The sequence below is a fragment of the Rhinolophus hipposideros genome, assembly GCF_964194185.1.
Source record: "Rhinolophus hipposideros genome assembly, chromosome: 21".
NCBI classification, from domain to species: domain Eukaryota; kingdom Metazoa; phylum Chordata; class Mammalia; order Chiroptera; family Rhinolophidae; genus Rhinolophus; species Rhinolophus hipposideros.
In genome coordinates, this window is record NC_138067.1 from 26,997,516 (window position 1) to 27,022,661 (window position 25,146).

At 40.9% G+C, this 25,146-nt stretch overlaps 1 protein-coding gene across 1 annotated transcript in view; it reads right to left on the minus strand.

Moving 5' to 3' along the window:
- CDYL2 (chromodomain Y like 2) overlaps positions 1-6,194 on the minus strand; it is a 171,288-nt gene extending 165,094 nt beyond the window's left edge. Inside the window, exon 1 of the mRNA XM_081031344.1 lies at positions 5,867-6,194. Within this exon, the coding sequence (XP_080887470.1) occupies positions 5,867-5,890 (24 nt within the window). The 5' untranslated portion in view covers positions 5,891-6,194. The remainder of the gene's footprint in view (positions 1-5,866) is intronic.
- Positions 6,195-25,146: the final 18,952 nt, after the last annotated feature.

Sequence of the window (25,146 nt, forward strand, 5' to 3'; positions counted from 1 at the left end):
AAATTACATAAATATCTGTAGGAAACAATTTCACTGTTGCCTTTCTATGATAACAAAAAAGCTAACATTTTAATTAATTCAGATATCACATTAGTATTTATTGACATCAAGTATGTACTTAATGCATAACAATAATTATCTCAGGTTTTACAATTTTCATTTTTTTCCTTATGCTTTCTATTTTTTTAGAGATGTAACACTACATTGCTTTCAAAAACATAAACTATAATAAATATTCTCAGTAAGTTTTGCAAATCTTATGTTCATTTCCTAATTTAAACTCCTCAATAGCCAGCACCTCCTCAAAGAAGCCTTCTCTCATTCCCCGAAGACTGGATCCCCCCATTCCAGAAATCTCCATCATCCCTTATACTGACACTTTTCCCACTGCACTGTATTCGTAAACTGCCTGTTTTCTTAACTATATCTCTGACTAGACCAGACAGTCACTGAGAGCACCATGTCACAATTTCTCTAGTGCTTGGTATCTATTTGGTGTTCTATTAATGTGAAATGAATGACTGTGCAATGAATTCAGCCACAACTACACCTTTCCTCACCATCCAAGAGATGCAGAACAATGCATATGTTTGGAATCTAAATGTATGTCTCCAATACTTAAGATCTTTGATAATTACAACACCTGAACCATTCTTTAGCAGTTGGTCAGGCTGCAAGGAGTTATACAAACTCCTTTCAAGGACAGTTTAAGCCTCTGAAGGAATGGTCTCATGCAATGAGGAATGACTTGACATAAAAGTCTACGTGGAAATAAGCTGATGTCTACCCAGAGTGAATAATTGAAAATAACTTTCAAAAGATGGGAGAATCATACATCCATTCAATTTTCATCAGGTGCCTACTAGGTGCCAAGGAATCGATTCAACTCAATCGATATATTTTCTTTGGAGATGTTTGCCTCTTCAAAAACTGATACAGAGATTCAAGCAGTTACATCACTGACCCATCTGTTCCGCTACAACACGTGTTTCTTTTGACAGGAATTACCCAGATATGATTGGTAAATAGGGGAATGATGTCAGCATAACAAGTAACTTGTGTTGATTCTTATGTGATTTTTTTCCAGTTTGTCGACATTTTTAAGAATCATAGGAAAGCGCTCTAACAAGGAAAGAAAAAGACTTAACGATGTATGAAGACCTTAGAACAAAGCTGGAAATGCACTCAAGTGCCTTCTTGTAACGTGAGTAGTGGCTGATCGTGGCTTTAAGAACCACTATGCTTTCCACTATGTTAACCTGCCTGGCAAAGCTGCAAGTTACAGATAAAGAAGCTATGAAAACAATATTATGGGTGATCACTTTGTAAAGTATATAAATGTCTAATGACTATGTTGTACACCTGGAATGAATATAATATTGTATGTCAACTGTAATTGAAAAATAAATTTTTTTAAGAAGAAGCTACAAAAGTATTTCTCCCTATACGGACGAATGAAGAGGACTATGCCTTGGACCAGATTTAATTTTGATGATGGTTCTCTATTAGAAGGAAATACCATCTGCGATCTACAGAGAGAAGAAGGAAGTACAAGTCCAATTTGAAGCTGTAAAAAATGGACTGACCTATTAAGGGCAAACACTAACCAGGTGGAGATTTAACCAAACTATTTTTATTAGATTTGTTTTTGTTTTCGATTCTGGTTACAAAATTCCATATGTTTTCAGCAGTCTGTCTCAATCCTGTTTTCTGCATAAGCCATTTTAGGTTTTAGTGTGTGATTTTGCGGAACACAAGGTACATGTGTAGTGCTATTATGGAAATGCCTGTGTTCATCACAATAACAGAGTCAATTTTTAACCAAAGTACATTTCTTTCAAAAAAACTAAAATTATCCTATTATCATTCTTATTTGTTTTATTTGGAATAAAATGAAAGCAGTATTTTCATACATATATATATATGTATATATATATTTACACATAGACACACATACACATAATTGCACACACGCGTATATATTAAGTAGCTATGGATGCATGCATCAGTCCCAGAAAAAGACATATGGCACATTTCATCCTTTTGGGATAGATTTTAGCAAGTATAAATAAACTGAACGTTGACAAACACACAAGGAACTATCACTGTCAAGTCCATCTCAATAAATGTCAACTTGGCCACTGCTGATTTTCTCTATAGCCATATAGCATTCTCGTTAAACATTTTTGCCAATGAAATAGAGACCTCCACAATGTCTGCTAACCAAAAGAGAGCAGGATTAAAAAAGCACCCAACAGCCTCAGGGAAAGCCACATGGTTGAAGGTTAAATGTGTTCAGTCCTTTTGATGAATAACAGTGTGGTTCTCTGGACTCATTCACTTCCCATCGAAGGGAACTAAGAGCCACCCCTACACATGGTGTTAGCACCACCAAAGACCATGAGACAGGGAAGAAAAGAGAACCTAGGGTAACAATACAAAGATAACAAAGGTCACCCAATGTGCTTTATATATACTTAACTCAATCTTCTGTTCACAGATTCAGTCAACAAGTACTTGATGTGCAAGAAGCTAGGGATACAGAGATGACTAAGACAAGAGAACAGGGCTCCTTATTCCCCTGATTATGTCTTCCTGATACCCAAACATCTTAGCAAATGATTGACTAGAATCCTAGGGTTGCAAACACTAATGCCTACTGAATCCAGATAAGCAAAGTCAGAGTGAAGCAGAATGGGTACATAGTAACATGAAGCACCGGGACAATGACAAACTAGGGGTCAAATGCTCCATCTAAAGGTACTCAAACCCTTTTTTCTTATCTACCTTGAAGGTAAGGCAAAATACATAGATAGCCTAGATCTGGCTCACAGACTGCCACTTTATGACCCTAAGGTTTAGCAGAATGTAGACAAGAGCATTTGAATAAAGAATTTCATTTTGTATCCAGACAAACCAACCAATATTTAAGATCACTTTCCTACAGGTGATGGCTGTAATATACCAAATGAAAAGAACTCTGCTATAGGAGAAAAAGGCAGAACAATCTGTCAAGATCCAAAATTTTGGAAACTGAGCTTGATTCTGTATTTCTTCATTATGATTGAAGAGTGCCATTACACAAACAAGTTTTCATTTTCTGGCATCATTATAATCACACCTATTTCTAAAAACTATTATTTGGGGAAGGTTTACTCTTTACAACTTAATTGTCTGAAGTACCAAAGAGAAGAGGAAGAATCTCTATAATCCAAATCACATCTTCACCAGAAAGGGTCAAGTAATAATGTCAATAAACACATATCAATTACAAATGTTCTTCGCCCACTCAAAATGTGATTTCTTGGTTAGAGGTTACAAGAAGCCATTTTATATACACTCAAATATAATATTTAATTAATGTAATACCACTATTGAGAATTAGATAAGTGTTTTTTTCTTTGAAGGTCAATCGATGTACTGGATAGTCTAAGAATTGTCCTTCAATCAACATCCTATTTTTTTTTACACACACAATAATTTTAGTTAGACCTATATATGCTAATGTACAATTAGCACTTAATTGTTTTTAAAGCTAAATTTGGACAATTTAAATTCTTCAGTATATGTTATACACTGTAGGCACAGGCTATAAAAATGTTGACATTGGTTATATTCTCATAATGCAATTTAGCCCTTTAAGTAATGACTATGCAAATAATCAGCCATGGGAAAATTATATTACATCTAGTACAATTACCTACTATCACATAAGTAATTAGTATTATTGTCCTGCTTATTGAACTTCAATAAGAACTCTTGAGGTGCTAAGATAGTTCCAAGGCTGGTGTGAAAACTCCCCTCTTAACAGACTCATCTGGCAACTATAATTACCAATGTTAAGAAGGGCAGTTTCAGATGAACATTAAACAAGAAATTATCCCCTGAAGGTTCATAAGTTCCAAACTTTAAATGGAAAAATACCAACAGCCTCTAATATGTCCTCTTAACACCTTCACGATGCAACTTTTCACCCAGGCAAAGTCAGCAGCTCTGACTCAGTATCGATGAGTAGAATAATCCATGCTCCCAACGAGATGAGCTTTGACCCTGAACAACATCTACTTTTGGCCAATGCCCTAATAGCGCTAGTTCTACTCGGGAAAGCTCAACCAAACCTTCCATTTTACTGTGCTTCAACTTTTGGGTTAAAGAAGTTGTTCCGCCATCTTGAAACAGACCAACCTGATTCTTGGGTGACCCATTGGCCACAATCTACCAGAGTTCTTCACCGGGTTTCTACCCAACTTCATCTTAGGGATAAGCATAGGGAAGAGGAAGGCAGTAGCGTAGAGACGAAGCCAACTTGCATCATTCTTTCAAGGAGTGCTAAGATCACACATCATGCCACCTGAGCCCACTGGCTAGTGGACCATGACTGGGCCTCACCAATTCCAGAATCATCTAAAAAACTATGGTTGCACAGGAAGCTGAGATGCTAACTTGCGTGTTCTCCATTCTTCTCTCACAACAAGCAGCAAATCCACCATCTGAAAAAGCTTCAGCTTCCCAGAGGGACCGGAGGAAAACTTCATCGTGGGTGAGTCACCCCTACAAAAGTCTCTTGGGGGTGAATCACCACTGCAGTCTCCTACCCAGAAGGTTAATTCAATCCACCCTTTGGGTGCTCATCTTAATTTTGCCCAAAGCCTTGAGAACCAGGGCTAGTGTTAACGGATTTATGTTCAGGGAGTCCAGGTCCAGGCTGATCAATGACGCTGGTTTCTTGGAGGATCAGCAGGCCTTCTAGCTGAAGGTAGCTGGTCTCTTAGGTTCCTTATCCTGAACCTTCTCTGGGGGGCCAACACCTCAGTGGAGGTATTCTCCCCAGGGAGTGGGGGTTGTTTCTTGTTTTGTCCACTTGTGGGGAATCCAAACGCAGAAACAATTGTGTCCAGAGCTAGCAAAAACCTAGCTCCTCAGAGGCCACAGCTATTTCTCCATTGTTTCAAAGATGCCAAATTAATGTCTTCCGTGACCACTTTTGAGACACTTTCAAAGTATCCGATGCGGACCACACCTGTGTGGACCTGGAGATAGGTATCCATCGAGGGTGACATAGCGTGTTAGGAGCAGGGCTCACATCCCAAGTCCTCTAGGAACGTGTTACCACCCAACTCCGACTTCCATGTCCTCTTCCTTCCACCGGGGACCCTCTGCAGCGCCCCCTCTCGCCCCCAGGGAGCACTACACCAGCAAGGACCGCCCCCACGCCCCGGCCTGGAGGGCTTCCGAGCCGGTGCCGGGGGCAGCAGGTGGGGGGAAGGGGGCGGTGGCCTGGCGGCCCCGGGGAGCGGTGTGACGGACGTCTCCCGGACCCCTACCCTGTCGCCCCCTTCGCAGCGCCCCCAGGACCCCGCCTCGCCCGGACTGGGCTCCGTTCCCATCTCCCGCCCCCCTCCGCTCCCGCGCCCCCGGCCCAACCCGGGCCGCGCACCCCCTGCCCCGCACCCCCGCCGGCCGCCACGCGGCCCCCCGCATTCCCGGCACGTCCGGCGCCGACTTTTACCTGTACTTTCTGCACTCAGGCGGCTCGTCGGGCGACAAACACCTCCCCGGGACCGCTACCTCCCCCGCCCCGGCTCCGCCCGGCTTCCTCCTTCCCCTCCAAGGCCGCAAAGTAGATGGAGTAAGAGAGTGTGTGTGCGAGAGAAAGAGAAAGAGGGAGCGGGCGCGGGCGCCGCGGGAGGGCGGGCGGGAGGGAGGCGCGCCCGGCCCCCGCCGCCCTCTGGCCGCCGCCGCTGCCGCCGCCGCCACGGGCTCGGCAACTCCGGCTCGCGCCCGGCCCCGGCCCCGGCCCGGTCCCCGCCGCCCGCCGCCCGCCGCCCGCGGGCTGGGGCCGGCCCGAGCCCCAGCGTCCCCGTACCTCGTAAAGGTCCCCAGAAGCCATGCCAGGCTGCGGAACTTGGCTCGCCGGGTGTGCGCGTCTGCTCGCTCGCGCCCTCCGTGCGTGTGCGCGAGGGGGCCAGGGTGCGCGTGTGTGTGTGCGCGCGTGTGTGTGTGAGTGTGTGTGTGGTGTGTTGAGTAAACTGTGTTTTTGCAGAATGACAGGCTTGGGGGCTGCCTATGCGCAGAATCAGAGCGGGCGGCGGCGGGGCTGGCGTAACCGGCAGCGGCGGCGGCGGCGGCACGAGCGCGGGCAGTAGCGACGGCCGCGCAGCGCGCCCGGATGGCACCGACGCGGCCCGAGCGCCACGGCCCCCGCGACCCGGCGACCCGGCGGCGGTGGCTGCAGCGGGCAACGGCTCGCCCCGGCGCCGCCTGCAGGAAGCCGCCCCGCGCCCGCCGCCGGCCCGGACGCTGCTGCCACTGGGCGAGTCCCCGCCCCCCGGGAGCCCGGCCCGGCCCCCGGGGCGGGGGGGCGGGGGCGATTGCCCGGCCGCGCCCCGGGGGACCGGTCCCAGAGTAGGGGAGCGCTCAGGCCCGCCCTGCCACTCCGGGGCCGGCTCTGGAGGCGGCCGGCGGGGCCCCCGGGGGTGGCGGGCCAGGTGCCCGCCCGGCGCACCCGGCCGCAGGCTGCGAAGGGGCGGCCGGGGAGACAGGTAGAAGGCTGCGGTGGCAGGTCACAGGGCAGGAGCGCCAGCTGGGCTAGGCTGACCTGAGGTCTTCACCTCTTCCCCCCACGCCAGGTTGGGAAGGGCGCCGCCCTTAGAGACCTGGCCCCTGGGGGCTGCAGGGCTCCTCCCTGGTTGTATAAACCCTCCCTCCAGACTGGTTTGTAAGATGTGGAAGCCACGAGGAAAAGGAAAGAAATAGCCCATCCAGAGAAGCCTGAGCGAGCCAAGACAGCACCCCATAAAGACAGTCTTTAGAGCCAGTCTTGGCCTTCCCTCAACAACCATCGCACCCCAAAATTCATTCACTCACCCATTATTCAACAACTGCACAGTGTTCCTGGAGAGACACAACAGGGACCCTGCCCATAAGGGACTTTGAATCCAAGAGGAGACAACCCACCGGCACATGAGGGGGATTCAGTCTTTCAACAAAAAATAATTCCTACTATGTGCCAGCTCCAGAGCTGGAGGGACTGGAGAAACGCCCTAAAATCCAAACTCCTTAAGTCACCTCTTCATACTAACACCATGTATAAATGGTCACCCTTCTCTTTAAATGCTTCGCTCTGTAAAAGATATAGTTCACTCAGAACCCAGGAAGGCAAGCTGTTCGGAAGTAGAAAAAAGGTCTTCCTCATCCCAGCCCCAAAAATACCTAGCTGGTTACTTTCTCCAGATGTGACATGGATGTAATACACATCATTCCCCCATTTCCTATTTGTAACACTTTGGACAAGTCATTTTACCCATCTGAGCCTTGCTTTCCTCATCTCTAAATCGGAGGTGGTGATAAACACCTAAGATGGCGTGAGGACCTATGTACGAGGTGTGATCAAAACATACAGTGATTGTTTAAATAAAAAAATTATTACAGTGAAAGACATGTTGCCATTAATCCCCCTCAAAATATTCTCCCTCGCTTCAAACACACTTATCCCATTGTTCTTGACCTTTCTGAAGCAGTTCTGGAAGTCCTCTTTCCTGAGTGTCTTCAATTGCACGGTCGTGGCTGCCTCTATGTCTTGAATTGATTCAAAACGTTTACCTTTCATGGTCATTTTGACTTTGGAGAAGAGCCAGAAGTCGCATGGTGCCAGATCCAGTGAATATGATGGATGAGGACACACCATAATGTTTTTATTTGACAGAAATTGCTGTACCAGAAGCGATGTGTGAAACAGAGCGTTATCATGATGGAGGATGATTGACGGCACACTTTAAAACACCCCTTCTCTCAACCGTAGCTCACACCCAAATGACTGCACCAAACAAGTTGAAACTTGTCACATACTGTTCCTAAGGTTCGACGCGCTGCTTCCTGTACTGATGATCTCTTCCTTACCATTGGATAGCACTGGGCAGTAGCATTCACCACTTTTTTTTTTTTAATCACACCTCATATATATGAAATGACCTAAACCAGCAGTTATTTGTGTCTGAATCTAGACCCTGAACTGCCCTTATGGAAAGCAAAAGAGGATGGCAAAAGAGAATGTGTGACAAAGGGTTTAATCCAGAGGATGTCAAACTTTTAAAAGTCACCAAATTTTTTCAATTTAAAAAATTTCCACAGAATCTGGACCACAAAGTTTTCATATCTGGCTCATTCTAGGACACATGAGTTTGCACATGCTTTTCCCTCTACCTAGAATGTCCTTACACATTGAATCCATCTGGAAATCTATTGCTCTGGCAGGGGCTTGTTGATTTTTGTATCACTATTCCTTCCAGAAAGTAGGTACATAATGAATGTTTGTCAGACTATTCCAACACAACAAATTTTACACCAATATGTAGTTTAAAATCCCATATTAAAATGGTGAGATGGGGGGGAAAAGGGTGAGGATGTGGGAAATAAATAACAAAGGGTATTTGGTTTAGAAGCTGTGGAAATTGTTATAGCAGTTCTCTTTTCATACTATTTTCCCAATACTCATAGTTTTAAATAATAACATTAATAACAAGCAATCTCTATCTGTACATCACAAAACAAATTTTAATGAGCCTTAATTTGTACTTGAGAATAAATGCACCACCATAGCATGAGGATGTAATTTGGAAGTAGAAGACAAGAAAGAAACTGGGTTTGGAAATAATATGCTCAGCCAAATTTGAATATATAATCAGTAGCTTTACAAAAACACCAAAAGCTTGACTTGTGCTGGCCAAATACTCCCTGGGAATGTAAGCACAGTTTGAAAAACCCTAGTCTAGACAACAATTGTTTACAGAGTTCACAGGAGGGGATATTCACTGTGGATTGGCATGGTCAGGAAGTATTCTACGGAGGAAGTGGGATTGAAATGGATCTTGAAGACCAATAGAAAAAGAGGGACAGTGTTTTAATTTGAGGAAAGAGGTGAGGGTAGATGGTAGGCAGTGCTGTAGTGGGAGGGCTGTAAGGAGACTAGAAGATTGATTTGTGGAAGTCACAGGACAGTGGATAGCCACTGAAAAGTCTTAAACACCAAGCTATGAAGTTTACAATTTAGCACGTCAGCAGTGGAAAACTGGTGAAGACTTTTGAATCCATCAAAAGCATGTGACAATCAAAAGTCTGTGTTAGAAAAAAATAATTATATTAGAAATATGAGAAATGGATTGCTGAAGGTGAGGTTAGAGGCAGGGAAACCAATAGCAGTGGTCCACGTTAGTGGCAGTAGAAATGAAGAAGAAAAACTGGATTTGCAAGATGTTCAGAAGGAAGAACCCGCCGGCCATCAACTTTCATTATGGTTACTCCACCTATTTCCATAAAGCATTTGATTCAAATGATCCAAATCAACAGGACCTGATGACTAACAGGATGTGTGTGTGTGTGTGTGTGTGTGTGTGTGTGTGTGTGTGTTGAGAATTGGGGGAAGGGGTTAGCAACTAAGGAAAGAAAGGATACAGTGATGACTAAGGTTTTAAACTAAGTGACTGAACTACCCATTCATCATAACACTACTTATGAGCTTACCCCCAGACCATTGCTGGCTTCCAGAAAAGCCAGATGCTTCCTGAAGGATGAAGGGAAGGGTCTTCACCATCTGTGGGAAGATCACCCCGGTTAATGGACAGTTCTGCTTCAGGTTCTTCATATGACATGAAACCACAGTTGCTCACGGAAAATGGAAGGCACCCATCATCTTCCACAAACTGCGACAGATCTTCATAGTAGTCATAACTCAAGGGTAACAATAGGAACTCAACTCAGACTAATTTAAAACAAAGACAGAATGTATTGACTCACATAGATTAGAAAGGATGCAATTGCTCTCAGGTTTGGCTGGATTCAAGTTCTCAAAGGTTATAAAATGGCCTGTCTCACTTTCTGCCTTTTTCTGTATGCTGGCATCTTTCCTGGGGAAGATTGGCTTCCTCCATACAGCTGAAAATCTGGTACCTAGCAGCTCGCATCATCTGGCTTAGAGACCTCATACAATATTTCTAAATCCCAGGGAAGCTCTCTGCTTGGCTGATGGTGATCATATGCTTTTCTTTTGACCCAATTACTGTAGTCAGTCCGTGATATTACTCTGATTGTCCAACTTGTCATACTCCCACCAATGGAACAGGAAGAGTACAATGATTGGCAGCTTTACTAGAATTGTGTGAAGTGGGGATGAGCAGAAGTCCAAAGAAATGGGGGAAAGAATACTGGGAAAATAGGTGTCCACTACATCCTGGAATAAGCCTGGGTCAGATAGGGAACTTAGAAGCAAGGGCAATGGCTGTCTAGGACATGACCTAGCGATGGAGCCAGTTCCATATCCAAGAAAAGATTGTATCCTCTGCCCTGACAGTGGCATTAGAATGTGGCGATATTCTCCTTCTAGAATTACTTGAGACATGATCTTGACCTCCTGTATAATGTGGTTGTTGAACATGTGGCCTCCAGAGTCAGATTGCCTGGGCCAATTCTTACATCATTATTACTAGCTTTATGCTATGAGGTTCTTGACGTAACTTCTCTGTCCTTTCACTTCCAAATATATTTATTACTTTTTACTATACAATACATTTATCCCCAAAACTTAGTGGCTTAAAACCAAAAGTATTTCTTATCTCAAAGTTTCTCTGGGTTTGGGAATCAGGAGCAGCTTAGCTGGGTGATTCTGGCTTGCGGTCTCTTATGGGATTGCAGTCAAAACATTGGCTAGGACAGCAGTTATTTGAAGACTGGACTGAGATTAGAGGATCTACCTCCAAGATGGTGCCCACACATGGCTGTTAGCAGGAAGCTTCAGCCACGTGAGCCTCTTCATAGGGTTGACTGCCTTTGCGCCATTCACATCTAGTCCCCCAAATCCAACGAATTAAAGCCAAACTGTCAAATCTTCAGGTCTGTCTAGCATAGAGCAGCTAATTAATCTGATGTCCTAGTCCATACTAAGAGGCTATTTGATGCAGAGATGATTTGCAGCATGTCAGACGGAACGACTGGGGATGCCATCTGATCCACACCCCTCACTTTAAAGACAAGAAAACAGATTGGGTGACCTGAGAGAGAGAGAGCAAGGAGGAAGTCAAATTGCCTTTGACCATCTAATCTTGGAAGCCAAACACTGTCCCTTCCACCACACTCTATTCTTTAGAATTAAGTCACGAAACTTCGCCCACACTCAAATGGAAGAAAATCCGCCGATGCCTCTTAAAGGGAAGGCTATCACAGAAATTGTGGCCATATTTTAAAACTACCTCAGCATATCTGTAAATTGAGGTACTAGATACGCCATAAAGTTGTTTTGAGAATTAGATAAGACAGTCCAAGCAAGGCATCTACCACTAATAAAAGATAAATAATAGTATCTGTTATAATTACTGTTACAACTACTATTATACGTATCAAGTTTCAAACTTGATATATGGCACTAATATCTGCAAATATTCATGATGTCTACAGAAAGGCATTAAATCAAATAAAACCTTCAAAGTGAATATTGTTCTCAAGCCATGTAGAAACTTTTGTTATGATTTAACGTTACTTTTAGCGTTTATTTAAAAATATTTTACAATAATAATAATAATAATAATAGAAGTAAAGTCGTACTTATGCAGTGTCTACAACGTGCTAGGTATTATTCCCACTGAACAAAACAAATAATGCCCTGCCTTCATGTAGCTTACTGTACAGTGAAGGAGGCAGAATAAAACAAGAAAACAAAATACATATAAAATATTATTTCAGGTATTGATAAGAAGTATGAAAAAAATGAAGTTAGGTAAAAAGACAAAGAAGAACTGAAATGGGTGTGTGCTGGGTCCCGGTACTGGTTTAAATAAGGTGTTTAGGCCAGATGTCACTAAGGTGGTGACATCTGAGTTGAAACCTAAACAAAGCGACAGAGAACACAAATTAAATCAGAGGGCAGAAAATGTCAGAGAAAATAAGGGCAAAGCTCTGAGGCTATAAAAACTTGGTGTGTTCAAGGTCCAGCAACTAAGCCAGTGGGGCTGAAGGTGAGCATGAGGAATTTCGGAAAGAGGTAAATAAAGAGTTAACCAAAGGCCAATTAGATGTAGGGACTTGTATATAGTCTAGGCAAATAATTGGGATTTCACTCTAAGTGATATGAAAGGTCACTGGGGGAGCTTTGAATAGGAAAGCATATGATTGGAATGAAGAGGGAGAAGCGGGATGCTGGTCACCATTACAAAGTCCAAATGTAAGACCCTAGTTGTGTGAGCTAAGGAAGATGTCAGGACAAAGAGGAGTGGTTGGAGAGGGAGTACATGGGGGGACATGTGGGACACAAAGAAAGTAGAAGAACCCGAAATTTTTGGTCTGAACGTCTAGATAAATGGAGGTGACTTTTACTGAGGTAAGGAAAACCAGCCGGCGGGGGGAGAGTGCATTTTGCAGGTGGTATTAGTGCTGAGTGAGGGGAAATCAATAGTTTGGTTTTAGGACATGCTAATTTTGAGATGTGTATTAGACATCCAAGTGAAGATGAGGGGTATTCGATACGTGAGTCAGGAACTCAAATAGGACATATAGTGGGAAAGATCAGCATATTGATGGTAAGGAAAGAGACTAGCTATGATCGCTGGTGGAGTGGGAATAGATCTGAAAGAGAAGAGAGCCTAAAATGGAGCCCTAGAGCAGCTGAGCATTTAGAGGTCAGGAAGAGGGTGAACAGCCAGCAGAGGAGTCTGAGAAAGGGTGATTGAAATTGGAGGGAACCAAGAGAGTGCTGTGTCCCAAATCCAAGTGAAAGATAGAGGAGTGATGGTTAAATGTCAGGAGGGGGCGGGAGGTAAGAAGACTGACCAGGGGATTTGGCAATGTGGAGACCTTTGGTGATCCTGACAGGACCAGTTTCATGGAGCGGTAAAGTTGAAAGCTAGACTGAAGAAAGTTAAAAGGAGTTTAGGCAGAGAGGAAATACAAATAGTGAGCACAGGTGACTCATTCAAGGCCTTTTGCTATAAAGAAGAGAGAAGTGGGTCAGTAGGTGGAGGAGGGCATTGGATGCAGGAAGGGATTTTAAAATAGACATAATGACAGCATGTCTATACAATGATAGGAATGACACAATAAAGAGGAGGAAATGGCCACGCAGTAGAAAAAAGAGAGAACTGTAGGAACAGAGTCTGAAAAGGCCAGTGGAGAGGGGATACAGAAGGCCAAAGAGGAGGGTTTGGACTTAGGAACACAAAGTCCACCTATACTGGGTTGAATAGTGTCCCCCTAAAGTTCATGTCCACCTGGAACCCCAGAATGTGACCTTATTTGCAGATGTGATGAGTTAAGATGAATTCATATAGGATTAAGGTTGGCCCTAACACAATAACTAGTGTCCTCATAAGAAGAGAAAATAGAGACATGGACACATAAGGAGAAGGCCATGTGATGATGGCAACAGAGATTGCCATCTATCTATAATGTGTCTATAAGCAATGTGTCTATAAGCCAAGGATTGTCAGCAACCACCAAGAGCTAGGAAGGAAGAATTCTTCCCCAGAGCCATTGGAGGGAGTGTGGCCCTGTCAACACCTTGATTTCAGACTCTCAGCCTCCAGAACTACAAGAGAATACATTTTTGTTATTTTTAAGCTACCGAGCTTATGGTAAATTGTTGTGGCACACACAGGAAACTAATACACTATCCATTGGAAGAACAAGGAAGGCCAAGTACACAGCTACAGATGGAGTCACCAGCAGGTTTGGAACTCTCTTCTATTATTTCTATATTGTCCATGAAATAAGCCATGAAATCATGAGATGAAAGTGAGGAAAAAGGAAAGATATCAGATAGAGGAATGTGATTTTCCTGGAACAATACTGGTTTAGTCCGTTGTCTCCCAAATCTACTAATAGCATCCACTTTCACTCCCAAGGATATCTAGATTTAGATAATAAATGTATGGGTTTTCTAGTTAAATGTTTAAGGACAGATTTAAAAGTATGAAAAGTCAAGGTGGAGAAGAGTGGATTGACCAGGGAAATGTCGTGACATTGCTGGGAGGCACTGAAAGATATTTGTGGTCATAGTTTATCAGACCAGTCAGACAGTAAGCATGGTTGTGATTTATCCAATCACATTCAGTTGTTCAAGGAACGAGCTGAGCATTAGGTTTAACCAAGGGTGGGATTTGCCATGTGAGTTCAATGGAAGGAGAGAGACGAAAAAGTCTAGCAGAACCAAAGCCCTATAACTAAGGACATACAGAAGAAGCCACCTCAAGACTAATAGGAGAGGTGGAGACATGGAATGGGCTAATCCCACACCCACATGTGACCATTAAAAATCAGAAGGGATATCTCAGTTGCAGAGGTCCCTGAGGAGTGAGGGGTCATAGCCCCACACCAGCAGGCTCCCCAGCTGGGGTTCCAGTGCCAGGGAGAGAAGTCCCCATAACTTCTGGCTTTGAAAACCAGAGGAGATTGTGGCTGAGCAAGATGGAAAGCAGCTGCAGTCCCAGGCATTCCTCTTAAAGGGCCTGTACATGGACTTACTCACTGACAAACTCACTTGCTCTGAGACAGCAGCTTTGAAGGTGCCAGAGACATACATGAGGAACTGAATTGTCTGGCTTCAGTGCAAGGAAGGCCAGCTTTCTCCAGGATGAAGGAACTGAGAGAAGCCATTTTTTCTTTGTTGAGCCCACCTCCTCCTGACATTCAAAAAAGGGAGCCACCATATCTGAGTCTCCATCAACCTGGCTAACACCATTCATTAGCCCTGATTCCCTGAGATCCCACCCGACTCAACTTTCAGGCCCACCTAGGCCACTTCCAGTGTCTTTTCCATATAAACTGCCTGCCTTGGCTCATGCTGAAGACTTTCCTAAAATCTCTCAAAGGTTCACAAAACCCAAACAAGCAGCATCAGATTTCAGTGTGTCTTCTGGCTGAAAGCCCCAAGACCAGCACTAGCAACAGTCAGCGTCCGTTCACGACTTGGCCTCTCAAATCACCTCCAAGCCCAGCACAAGTGGTAGCCATCTGCAGATTGCTTTCTGGCACATGCCAGGTGGCCCTGGGCAGGGCAAAGCTGCTGCAGCTGAACCTGGCCTATGGTGGGGCCCCTCCCAAGAGGCCCCAGCCAGATCATCATCTGGCCACCTCCAAGGATGACAAACCCAAAGGGCACACAGGACAGGCACCAAAGCCCTGCTAAAGCAAATCCTGCTCCATAGGATCAGCCCCTGCACAACAGCTCCTCCGCTTAGTCAAGGCCAGTCCTCACAAACAATCAGCCCAAGGATCAATCCCTCCTATCAACATGCAGTCAGCAACCAAGCCTCAACTACAACAGAAGGGCACACACTCCCACACAAGGGACACATCTGGAGCACCTGGAAAACTGTGCCACTGAGTCTCACAGCACACCTACTACATGAGGTTACTCCACTAACACCAGGAGACATAGCAGCTCTACCTAAAACAGAAAAACAAACACAGTGAGGCAGCCAACATGAGGAGACAAAGAAACCTGTCCCAAATAAAAGAACAGAACAAAGCTCCAGAAAAAGAACTAAACAAAACGGAGACAAGCAATCTATCAGACACAGAGTTGAAAACACTGATTATAAGGATGCTCTGTGACCTCAGGGAGAACTTCAACAAAGAGATAGGAAACACAAAAATGGAGATAGAAAACATTAAAAAGAACCAGTCAGAAATGAAGACTATGATAACTGAAATGAAGAGTATATTACAGGAAATCAACAGTAGATTAGATGAAGCAGAGGACTGAGTCAGTGATTTAGAAGATAAAGTAGCAGAAAGCACCCAAACAGAACAGCAAAAAGAAAAAAGAATCCAAAGAAATGAGGATAACTTAAGGGGACTCTCAGACAACATCAAACATACCAACATTCGCATCATAGGGGTACCAGAAGGAGAAGAGAGATAGCAAGGAATTAAAAACCTATTTGAAGAAATAATGATGGAACACTTCCCTAACCTGGTAAAGGAAATGTACAAGCTCAGGAAGCATAGAGAGTTCCAAACAGGATGAACCAAGACACATCATAATTAAAATACCAAAGGTTAAAGACCAAGAAAGAACCTTAAAAGCAGCAAGAGAAAAGCAGTTAGTTATCTACAAGGGAGCTCCATAAGACTATCAGCTGATTTCTCACTAGAAATTTTCTAGGCCAGAAGGGATCGGCAAGAAATATTCAAAGTGATGAAAAGACAGGACCTACAACCAGGATTACTCTATCCAGCAAAGCTGTAATTTGGAATCAAGGGCTTCCCAGATAAGAAAAAGCTAAAGGACTCCCTCACCACCAAACCAGAATTACAAGGAAACTTAGAGGGACTTCTTTAAGACAAAAAGTAAATAAATAAAGATCAAAATTATGAAAAATAAAATGGCAATAACTACATATCTATTAACAATACTTTCAATGTAAATGGATTAATGCTCAAATCAAAAGATTTGGCTGAATGGATAAGAAAACAAAATCCTTACATAGGCTGTCCATAAGAGACTCACTTCAGATTGAAAGACACAATGACTGAAAGTAAAGGGATGAGATAAAGATATTTCATTAAAATGAAAATAAATTTTGAAAAGCTGGGGTAACAATACTTTTACCATACAAACAGACTTTAAAACAACGGCTATAATAAGACACAAGGATCCAGTAATCCCAATTCTGGTTATTTATCTGAAGAAACCCAAAGTGCTACTTTGAAAATATGTGAGCGTCCATATGTTCATTGCAGCATTGTTTACAATGGCCAAGAGGTGAAGGCAGCCTGGGTGTCCATCAGTGGAAGAATGGATAAAGAGATGGTACAATGGAATATTGCTCAGCCATGGAAGGGAATGGGTTCTTGCCATCTGCGGTGCCATGGATGGACCTGGAGGGCATTGTGCTGAGTGTAGTGCCAGACAGAGAAAGATGCAATGTGATTTCACTTACATGTGGGATCTGAAGAACAAAATGAGCAAAAAAAACAACACTGAAATAAACTCATAGATACAGAGAACATTTTGATGTTTGCCAATGGGAGGGCGGTGGGCGAATGAGTGAAAAAGGGGAAGGCATTAAGAAGTACAAATTGGTTGTTACAAAGTAGTCATAGGGATGTAGGGTGTAACATAAAAAATATAGTCAATAATATTCTAATAACTATGTCCGGTGTCAGATGGGTACTAGATTTATCATGGTGACAGACGCAAGAGGATTTGGGGGACAAGGTGAATAAGGTAAAGGCATTAAGAAGCACAAATTGGTCATTATAAAATAGTCATGGGGATGTAAAGTAAAGCATAGGGAATACAGTCAATAATATGGTAATAACTGTGTATAGTGCCTGGTGGGTACTAGACTAGTTAGGGGGATTAGTTCTTAATTATGTAAATGTCTAACCACTATACACCTGAAATTAATATAAAATAATATTGAATGTCAACTGTAATTGAATATTTTAAAAAGGGAGGAAAGGGGAAGGAGAATAAGAGGTTCAAATCTCCAGGTAAAAAGCAAATAAGTCATGGGGATGTATCGTGTAGCATAGGGAATATAGTCAATAATATTGTGATAGCATAGTGCAGTGTCAGATGGTTGCTGGACTTACCATGGTGATTGCTTCTTTAGGTGTATAAATGTTGGATAACTACTGTGTACACCTGAAACTAATATAATATTATACGTTAGCTAAATTTTAATTAAAATCTTTAAAAAAAGAAAAGAAAAATTACAAACTTATGCAAAGTAGAGAGAATAATGCAATGAGCCTGCTTGTACTCAGTAGGCAGCTACAAAACCCACCAGTCCAAGACCATTCTTATTTCATCTAGACTGTCCATTCCCTCACGCCACACAGTACATTGTTTTTGAGTAAGTCTCAAACATCACATCATTTCATGAAAATATGTCAATATGTATCTTGAAAATATAAGGACTGGTCTCTTAAATGTACACCACCACCACCACACAAATTAACACTAATTCCTTGATATCCTCAAATATTCCGTTTATGTCCAAATTTCCCCAGTTGTCTCACAAATACTTTTTGACAATTGGTTTGTATAAATCAGGATCCAAACATCCATACATTGCATTTGTTAGCTATGTCTCTTAAATTTTTGTTAACCTTTAGGTATCTCCCTCTTCCAGCCCCTCCTTGCCTTTTTTTCCCCTTTCAATTTATTTGCTAGAGAAACTAGCAATCATTTGTCAGCAGTGTCATTTAGCATGTATTTCTGTACCCAATATTTCCTAGTATATGCTGATAGCTAGATCTGGATTTGAGGTTATTTCAGGGCCAAGAATACTTCAAAGCTGATGCCATGCCCTCCCACCAGAAGGTACATAATGTCTGCTTGTCTTTCTTCTGTGATTTTCATAGCCACTGATGAGCTTTGTGTAGGTCCATTTCATTAGGGGTGGCAAAAGGGTGATTATCTGTCATTCCTTCCTTATTTATCAGCTGGCACTTCTGTAAAATCTTCCCTCAACATTTTGGTTGCCCTACGGTATATTGCACACAAAAGGCTGGATAAGTCCTCCACTCTTTCTTTTTATTTATAAGTTTTCCAAATCGTGAGTTGGTCCTCTAACATCTGCAGACGATCAGGAGGTGTTTGTTTTAGTGTCATTTTGAACTCATGAATTTTAGCATATTTAATATATTTCAACCATTGCCATTGCTCCTTTTCTTATGGCTCAAATACCTCCTGTTTGGGCCAGCAGGAGCCTCTCCCAGTAGGTTCTTGAGTCTTTGAATGCATTCTTGGTTTCTGGTATGAGAAGATGCTCACACACCTTGACCACTTCCTACTCCACATCTGGTATTCACCATTTCACCTGGTGGTTTCTACTGAGAAATGGCATTAAAATACCATAAAGTAAATACCAGTTTGTGGCTATAGGTTAGTCATTATTTCCAGGCCTTTTCAATGGACAAAGCTAGAAATTTTTTATAGGTCTTTTAATCCTTAGGGTATACCCCACAAGGGATATGCAGTCACATTCCTTTGTTTTAAAGTCACTTAAAATAACTTATCCATGCTTGGTTAAGTCACCAACTCACTACACATTTAGATTCATTTCTTTTCATTTTGATTTTGATTTTTAAGATTCCTTTTTTGTTTTTATTTAATTTTTTAATTGTGTAAATATATACATAGTTCCAAAGTTAAATTTACAAATAATGTATATTTAAGGAAGTCTAACCTCTACCATTTTCATTCTACTCTGTTCCCTCCCTCCTCTTTTAGGTAACTATTTTATTTCATGGTTTATTATTGAATTTTTAATGTAAACAATATGTACACACATTCATATACCCCCATTTTTAAGATAAATGTTCATATACTGTGCACACTGTTCTCTACCTTGTTTTTCTCACTAAATATCATATCCTGGAAATTATTCTTTAGCATTATTTAGAATTACTTTATAGCTGTATAATACTCCATAATGGGGCAGTATTGTAATTTATTCATCCTGTTGATGGACAGCCTTTTGCGGTTACAAATAGTACCGCAATGATTAGCTTTATGTCTTTTTGAATTTGTGCTCGCCTCTAGGAGGATTTCAATTTTATGCCGAACAACTCGACTTCAGCAAATGTACTGATCATTACAATCTATTGAGAGAGAGGGTGTCCAAAAGCAAGACCCAGCCCTGATGGCAGGGTGCTAGCTTTATTTCTATTTCTGAGAGGAGCGGCCACTGCAACTTGCAATCATCAAGGCAAGGAGGCAATATGGAGATGACAAATGAGTACTTGCAGTGGGGAAGGAACCTGTGGCTCCATGAAAGAGAAAAGCATTAGATGAAGCCATTGGAGAAGAGAGGCAAATGAGGTGGACCTCTTCCAGAATTACCCAGTCTAGGAAGTGGCCCTGGCAGTGCCAGCTGGGGACTCAGATGGAGGAACTTGGATCTGTGGTCTCAGAGAATAAACCAGTAATTGGTTTTAACTTTCTGTTTCAATTTCTCTTCTTTTATCTCAAGGTCTTTGGACAAGTTTTGTGAAATGTTACAAGGGTATCTTAGTTGTGCTATGGGAAAAATAAGAAACAAGCCTGTGTATATGATTGGAATGCAGTGATAAAGCAGAGATAGCTGTCCCTCCTTCTCCCCTGCCCCCAAGGCTAAGAGTGGCAGCAGCAGCAGCAGCAGCAGCAGCTCAAGGGAACACAGTGGCTTGCAATTCCAGAGAGTGGGTGAACACTAACCCTGTAGACATGTGCCTGTGGCACAGAGAATGGTGCCATGCAACTAGGAGATGGTCCCGATATGGGTCTTTATCAACCTGCTGAGTGGAGTCAGACTTCCTGATAAAAGAAGGCCACCGAAGGGACGGGCAGACAAGAGGACTTTCCTTTTAAGTAGAAAAAGACTATTGTACGTTGACTAAGGAAATATTAATGATAACACATTAAGTGATTAATAAGCAGGTTACAAAGCAAGGAGTCCAGTGTGCCATTTTTCTAATTAACCATATATACAATGTAAAATATTCACTGCTGATGTCTAAATAGACACATCAAAATGAAAATGATAGCAAGGAAATCAGAATGGTTGGTATCATGGATAATTTTTCTTTTTTAGGTTTTTTGTACTGAGTATGGATTTATTTTGAAATTAAAATGTTATTTTTAAATAAAAAATTAAAATACCTAACAAAAAAAATGGGCAAGGACAGTAATAGGCAACATAGAAATGAAGAAATATGAAAGGGCAATGAACTTACAAAAAGACTTGTATAAAAGAATACAATGTAAAACAACATCAAGGCATCATTTTTACTAATCAATTGATTTTTTAAAATTATCCCAACACCTAGTATTGCTAAGGATGCAGAGAAAATGGCTCATCTACAATCTTGATAGGAAGTTATTAGGTGGATGTTAATGTAATTGTGGTTTTTGCATTTATTTTTAACCTTTTAAACCGCAATTACTTTTGCACCAACCTAGTATATTGCCACTACCTTTTGTGGAAGGAAATTTGACAATTTATCATTTTCCGTAAGATTGCCATATTCTAGGGCCTAGTAATTTAATTTCCACAAAATAATCTAAACAAAAAATCAAATATGGACATAATGACTTATGTTTAGGCATATTACTTTTAGTTATTTATAATATCCAAAATTATTAAAATGTAAATGTCCAAAAGGTTAATATTCTGCAGGTAATTAAAATCATAATCTTTAAGAATAGTTAATGACATGGGGCCAAAGCTCATTATACATAGTTGAGTGGAAAAGGCAGATTACAAAACAGTATATCTAGTATGATTACAGTTTTGTTTATAAAATTTTGTGTGTGTGCCTGTGTGTATGTGTTAACATGTTAACAGTTATTGAATATAGAAAGTAATTTGGGCTTTCTTCCTTAGACATAGTTGAATTTTCTAAATGTTCTACAGTGAGCATATAATACACATACACGTAAACAGACATATTTATAACATCAGAACATGTTGGTTTTTTAAGGAAATGTTATTTTAAAAGTAAAGCATGGTTCTGGAGTGGGAATTTACAGAGAAGCAATGGGAGGAGACGAGAACTATCCATGTGATAATGAGTTAGAGCTGGAGACATCAGTATGGACTCCGTTTAGCTTAATACAGATACAAGTAGTTACATGTAGAAATATTTCTAGATATGTGTATATACACAGGTTAGTATACACACATATGTTTTCTTGTTCTGTCAGCTGAGAGAGCATAGAAGTAAGGACACCTCAGTAGCTCTGAGCACAAGTGCCCAGATCTTGGTTTCTAATACCATTTTCCAATAAAAAGAACCAGGGCTCTTTAGAGAAATGGCTGATTCTAGGACTAGGTCAGGACATATACAAAATGAGCCTGGAATATCTTACAGTACTAGAAAATAAGGAAGTGTTTAAAATGAATAAGTAAACCCAGTGATGAGGATAAGTCAAAGAAGCCAACTGATGAAGCTCCCAATGGCCAAAGTTGGAACAATTTTAGTAACAAAATAAATGAAGTAGTATTGGATTACACCCAAAGTATAAAACAGATATTAGTGAGTCTTTCCATATGAATGAATCATTGAATAAATAAATTGGCGAAAAGAGATGAATTTCCTGTGCAGAAGAATTCCAAATAATTTATATAGATACTCCACACTCAAGGATGTGGAGTCTACCTCCCTACTCCTTACCTGTGAGTTGCACATAGTGAGTTCCTTTCAAAGAGCACAGTATGGAAAAAGGGGGAAAGAGCTATTTTTCAATAGGGAAACCTGACAAACACGACCTCAGCCAGGTGATCAAGACCAAAATCAACAATGAAAAGTCATGCTGATAGTATGCACCCTTGGCCAAAACCAATTTATCCCTATGGTCTTCCTCTCAAAAACCCATGACCTCAGTCTAACCAAGAGAAAATCATCAGACAAATACCAATTGAGAGACAATCTACAAAATACCCAACCAGCATTACTCAAAGACTCATCCAAAACAAGGTAAGTCCAGGAAACGATCACAGCCAAGAGCACCCTAAGGAGACATGATGAGTAACTGCAGTGTAGAACCCTGGGTGGGATGCTGGAACAGAAACGGATATTGAGCAAAAATTAATGTAATGTGAATAAAGTATGGCCTTTAGTTAATAATATCAGTATTTGTTGCTAATTGTGATAAATATACCACACTAATGTAAGTATTAATAATAAGGGAAATTGAATGAAAAGTACATTGCAACACTTTGTACTGTCTTTGCAATTTTTCTGTAAATGTAAAACTATTCTAAAAAATAAAGAGTATTTTTTAAAAGCTAGTTTTTGTAACAAAATACAATAAAAAGCATTTTCACAAATTATCTCCATAGGATATGTAGGAGGTCATTAAAGGCAAGGTTTTTTCTGAAGAAAAATATCATTCTATTGATTTCAATTAACAGCATAACTAAAAATACACACTAAGAGGAAGAATATTTTTATCTTCATTAAGGGAAGGGTGAAATATTACAATTTTCTGAGCATATAGATGTCCGTAAGGCTATAGTTTCTCTCTTCTTTATCATAAAGTAAGAGGGAAAATAGTGAATTTATCCGAGGAAAAGGTACATCTACACAAGAAGCCTGGAAACGAGAAGAATCTAGGGAAAAACATGTCTCTGCATGTGAGCTACTCCAAAATTCAGATGAAAATTTTAAAAACCCAGTTGGGATTTTCAAAAAAGGCCAAAAAGTAATAGGTTCTATAAAAAATGATCAGAGTGTCATAAGAAAAGACTGAGGTGAATAGGCAAAAGAAAGACATAAAAAGGGAGATGAGTGACGAAAGTTAAAATGTTATAGCAAATTAGGTACTAAACTTATGGACCTTGGGTTCAAAGAGCATTATATGAATTTGACTCCAAAGGCAAGGGAAGTAAAAGCTAAAATAAATGCATGGGACTATATCAAACTTAAAAGCTTCTGCACAGCAAAAGAAACCATTGACAAAATAAAAAGGCAACCAACTGAATGGGAGTTTTTGCAAACAGTGCCTCCGATAAGGGGCTAATATCCAAAATATACAAGGAACTCATGCAACTCAACAACAAAAAAACAAACAACCCAATTGAAAAATGGACAGAGGACCTGAAGAGACGTTTCTCTAAAGAGGACATACAAATGGCAAATAGACAGGAAAAAATGCTCAACATCACTAGTCATCAGAGAAATGCAAATAAAAACAACAATGAGATACCACCTCACCCCAGTCAGAATGGCTATCATCAACAAGACAAATAGTAACAAGTGTTGGAGGGGCTGTGGAAAAAAAGGAACCCTCATACACTGTTGGTGGGAATGCAGACTGGTGCAGCCGCTATGGAAGGCAGTGTAGAGGTTCCTCAAAAAATTACTAGTAGAATTACCGTATGACCCAGCAATCCCTCTCCTGGGTATCTACCCAAAAAATCTGAAAACATTTATCCATAAAGACACATGTGCTCCAATGTTCCTTGCAGCTTTATTTACGGTGGCCAAGACATGGAAACAAACAAAATGTCCTTCGATAGATGAATGGATAAAGAAGTCGTGGTATACATACGCAATGGAATACTATTCGGTGGTAAGAAAAGATGAAATAGGACCACTTGTGACAACATGGATGGATCTTGAGATTATAAGGCTAAGCGAAATAAGTCAGACAGAAAAAGCAGAGAACCATATGATTTCACTGATATGTGGTATATAAACCAAAAACAACAAAAGAACAAGACAAACAAATGAGAAACAAAAACTCATAGACACAGACAATAGTTTAGTGGTTACCAGAGGGTAAGGAGGGTGGGGTTGGGAGATGAGGGTAAGGGGGATCAAATATATGGTGATGGAAGGAGAACTGACTCTGGGTGGTGAACACACAATGGGATTTATAGATGATGTAATACAGAATTGTACTCCTGAAATCTATGTAATTTTACTAACAATTGTCACCCCAATAAACATTAATTTTAAAATGTTATAGCAAATTAAAATCAACATTAAAGACAACAAGTGACAGTATGTGTTGTGGACAGCAAATTTAAGAATACCTCCCAAAATGACATGTTTTTCACTAAATGTAAATAAAAGAGATACTAAATACAAATAAAGAGATACGACACATTTAAAAAGCAAAAGAATATAAGATATGGTACAAATGTCAAATGAATATTAGATAAAAAATAAATCTAGGCAAAAAACACTAAATGAGACAAAAAGGGACATTTTGCAGTAATAAGGGATATAATTCAAAATGAAAATATGGTGCAAAATTCAACAAACACTTATCAATTCTCAATTCTCACAGCTTCTCAGGAATAAAAAAATATATGTGAAACATCTAACGCTAGCTACTACTAAAATATATATAACTTTTTAATTTTTCTTTTCCTTACAATATTCCACTTATATATATAAAGAAAAAATTCAAGAAATACAAAGAAAAACTGACACAAAACTGACATTTTGATTTTACAAAATGTCAACATATCATTATTGGTTTTGGGAGATAAATTAGACAAAAAATAAACAAAGATATAAAGGATCTAAATCATAAAATTAGTAAGTTTAATTTTTAAAATGGGATAGAGTACATTTTCCTGGCAATTATGAAAAATTTATAAACATAGAACACATGATAATAAATTGCAAGAAATTCAATACAATTATATATTACTA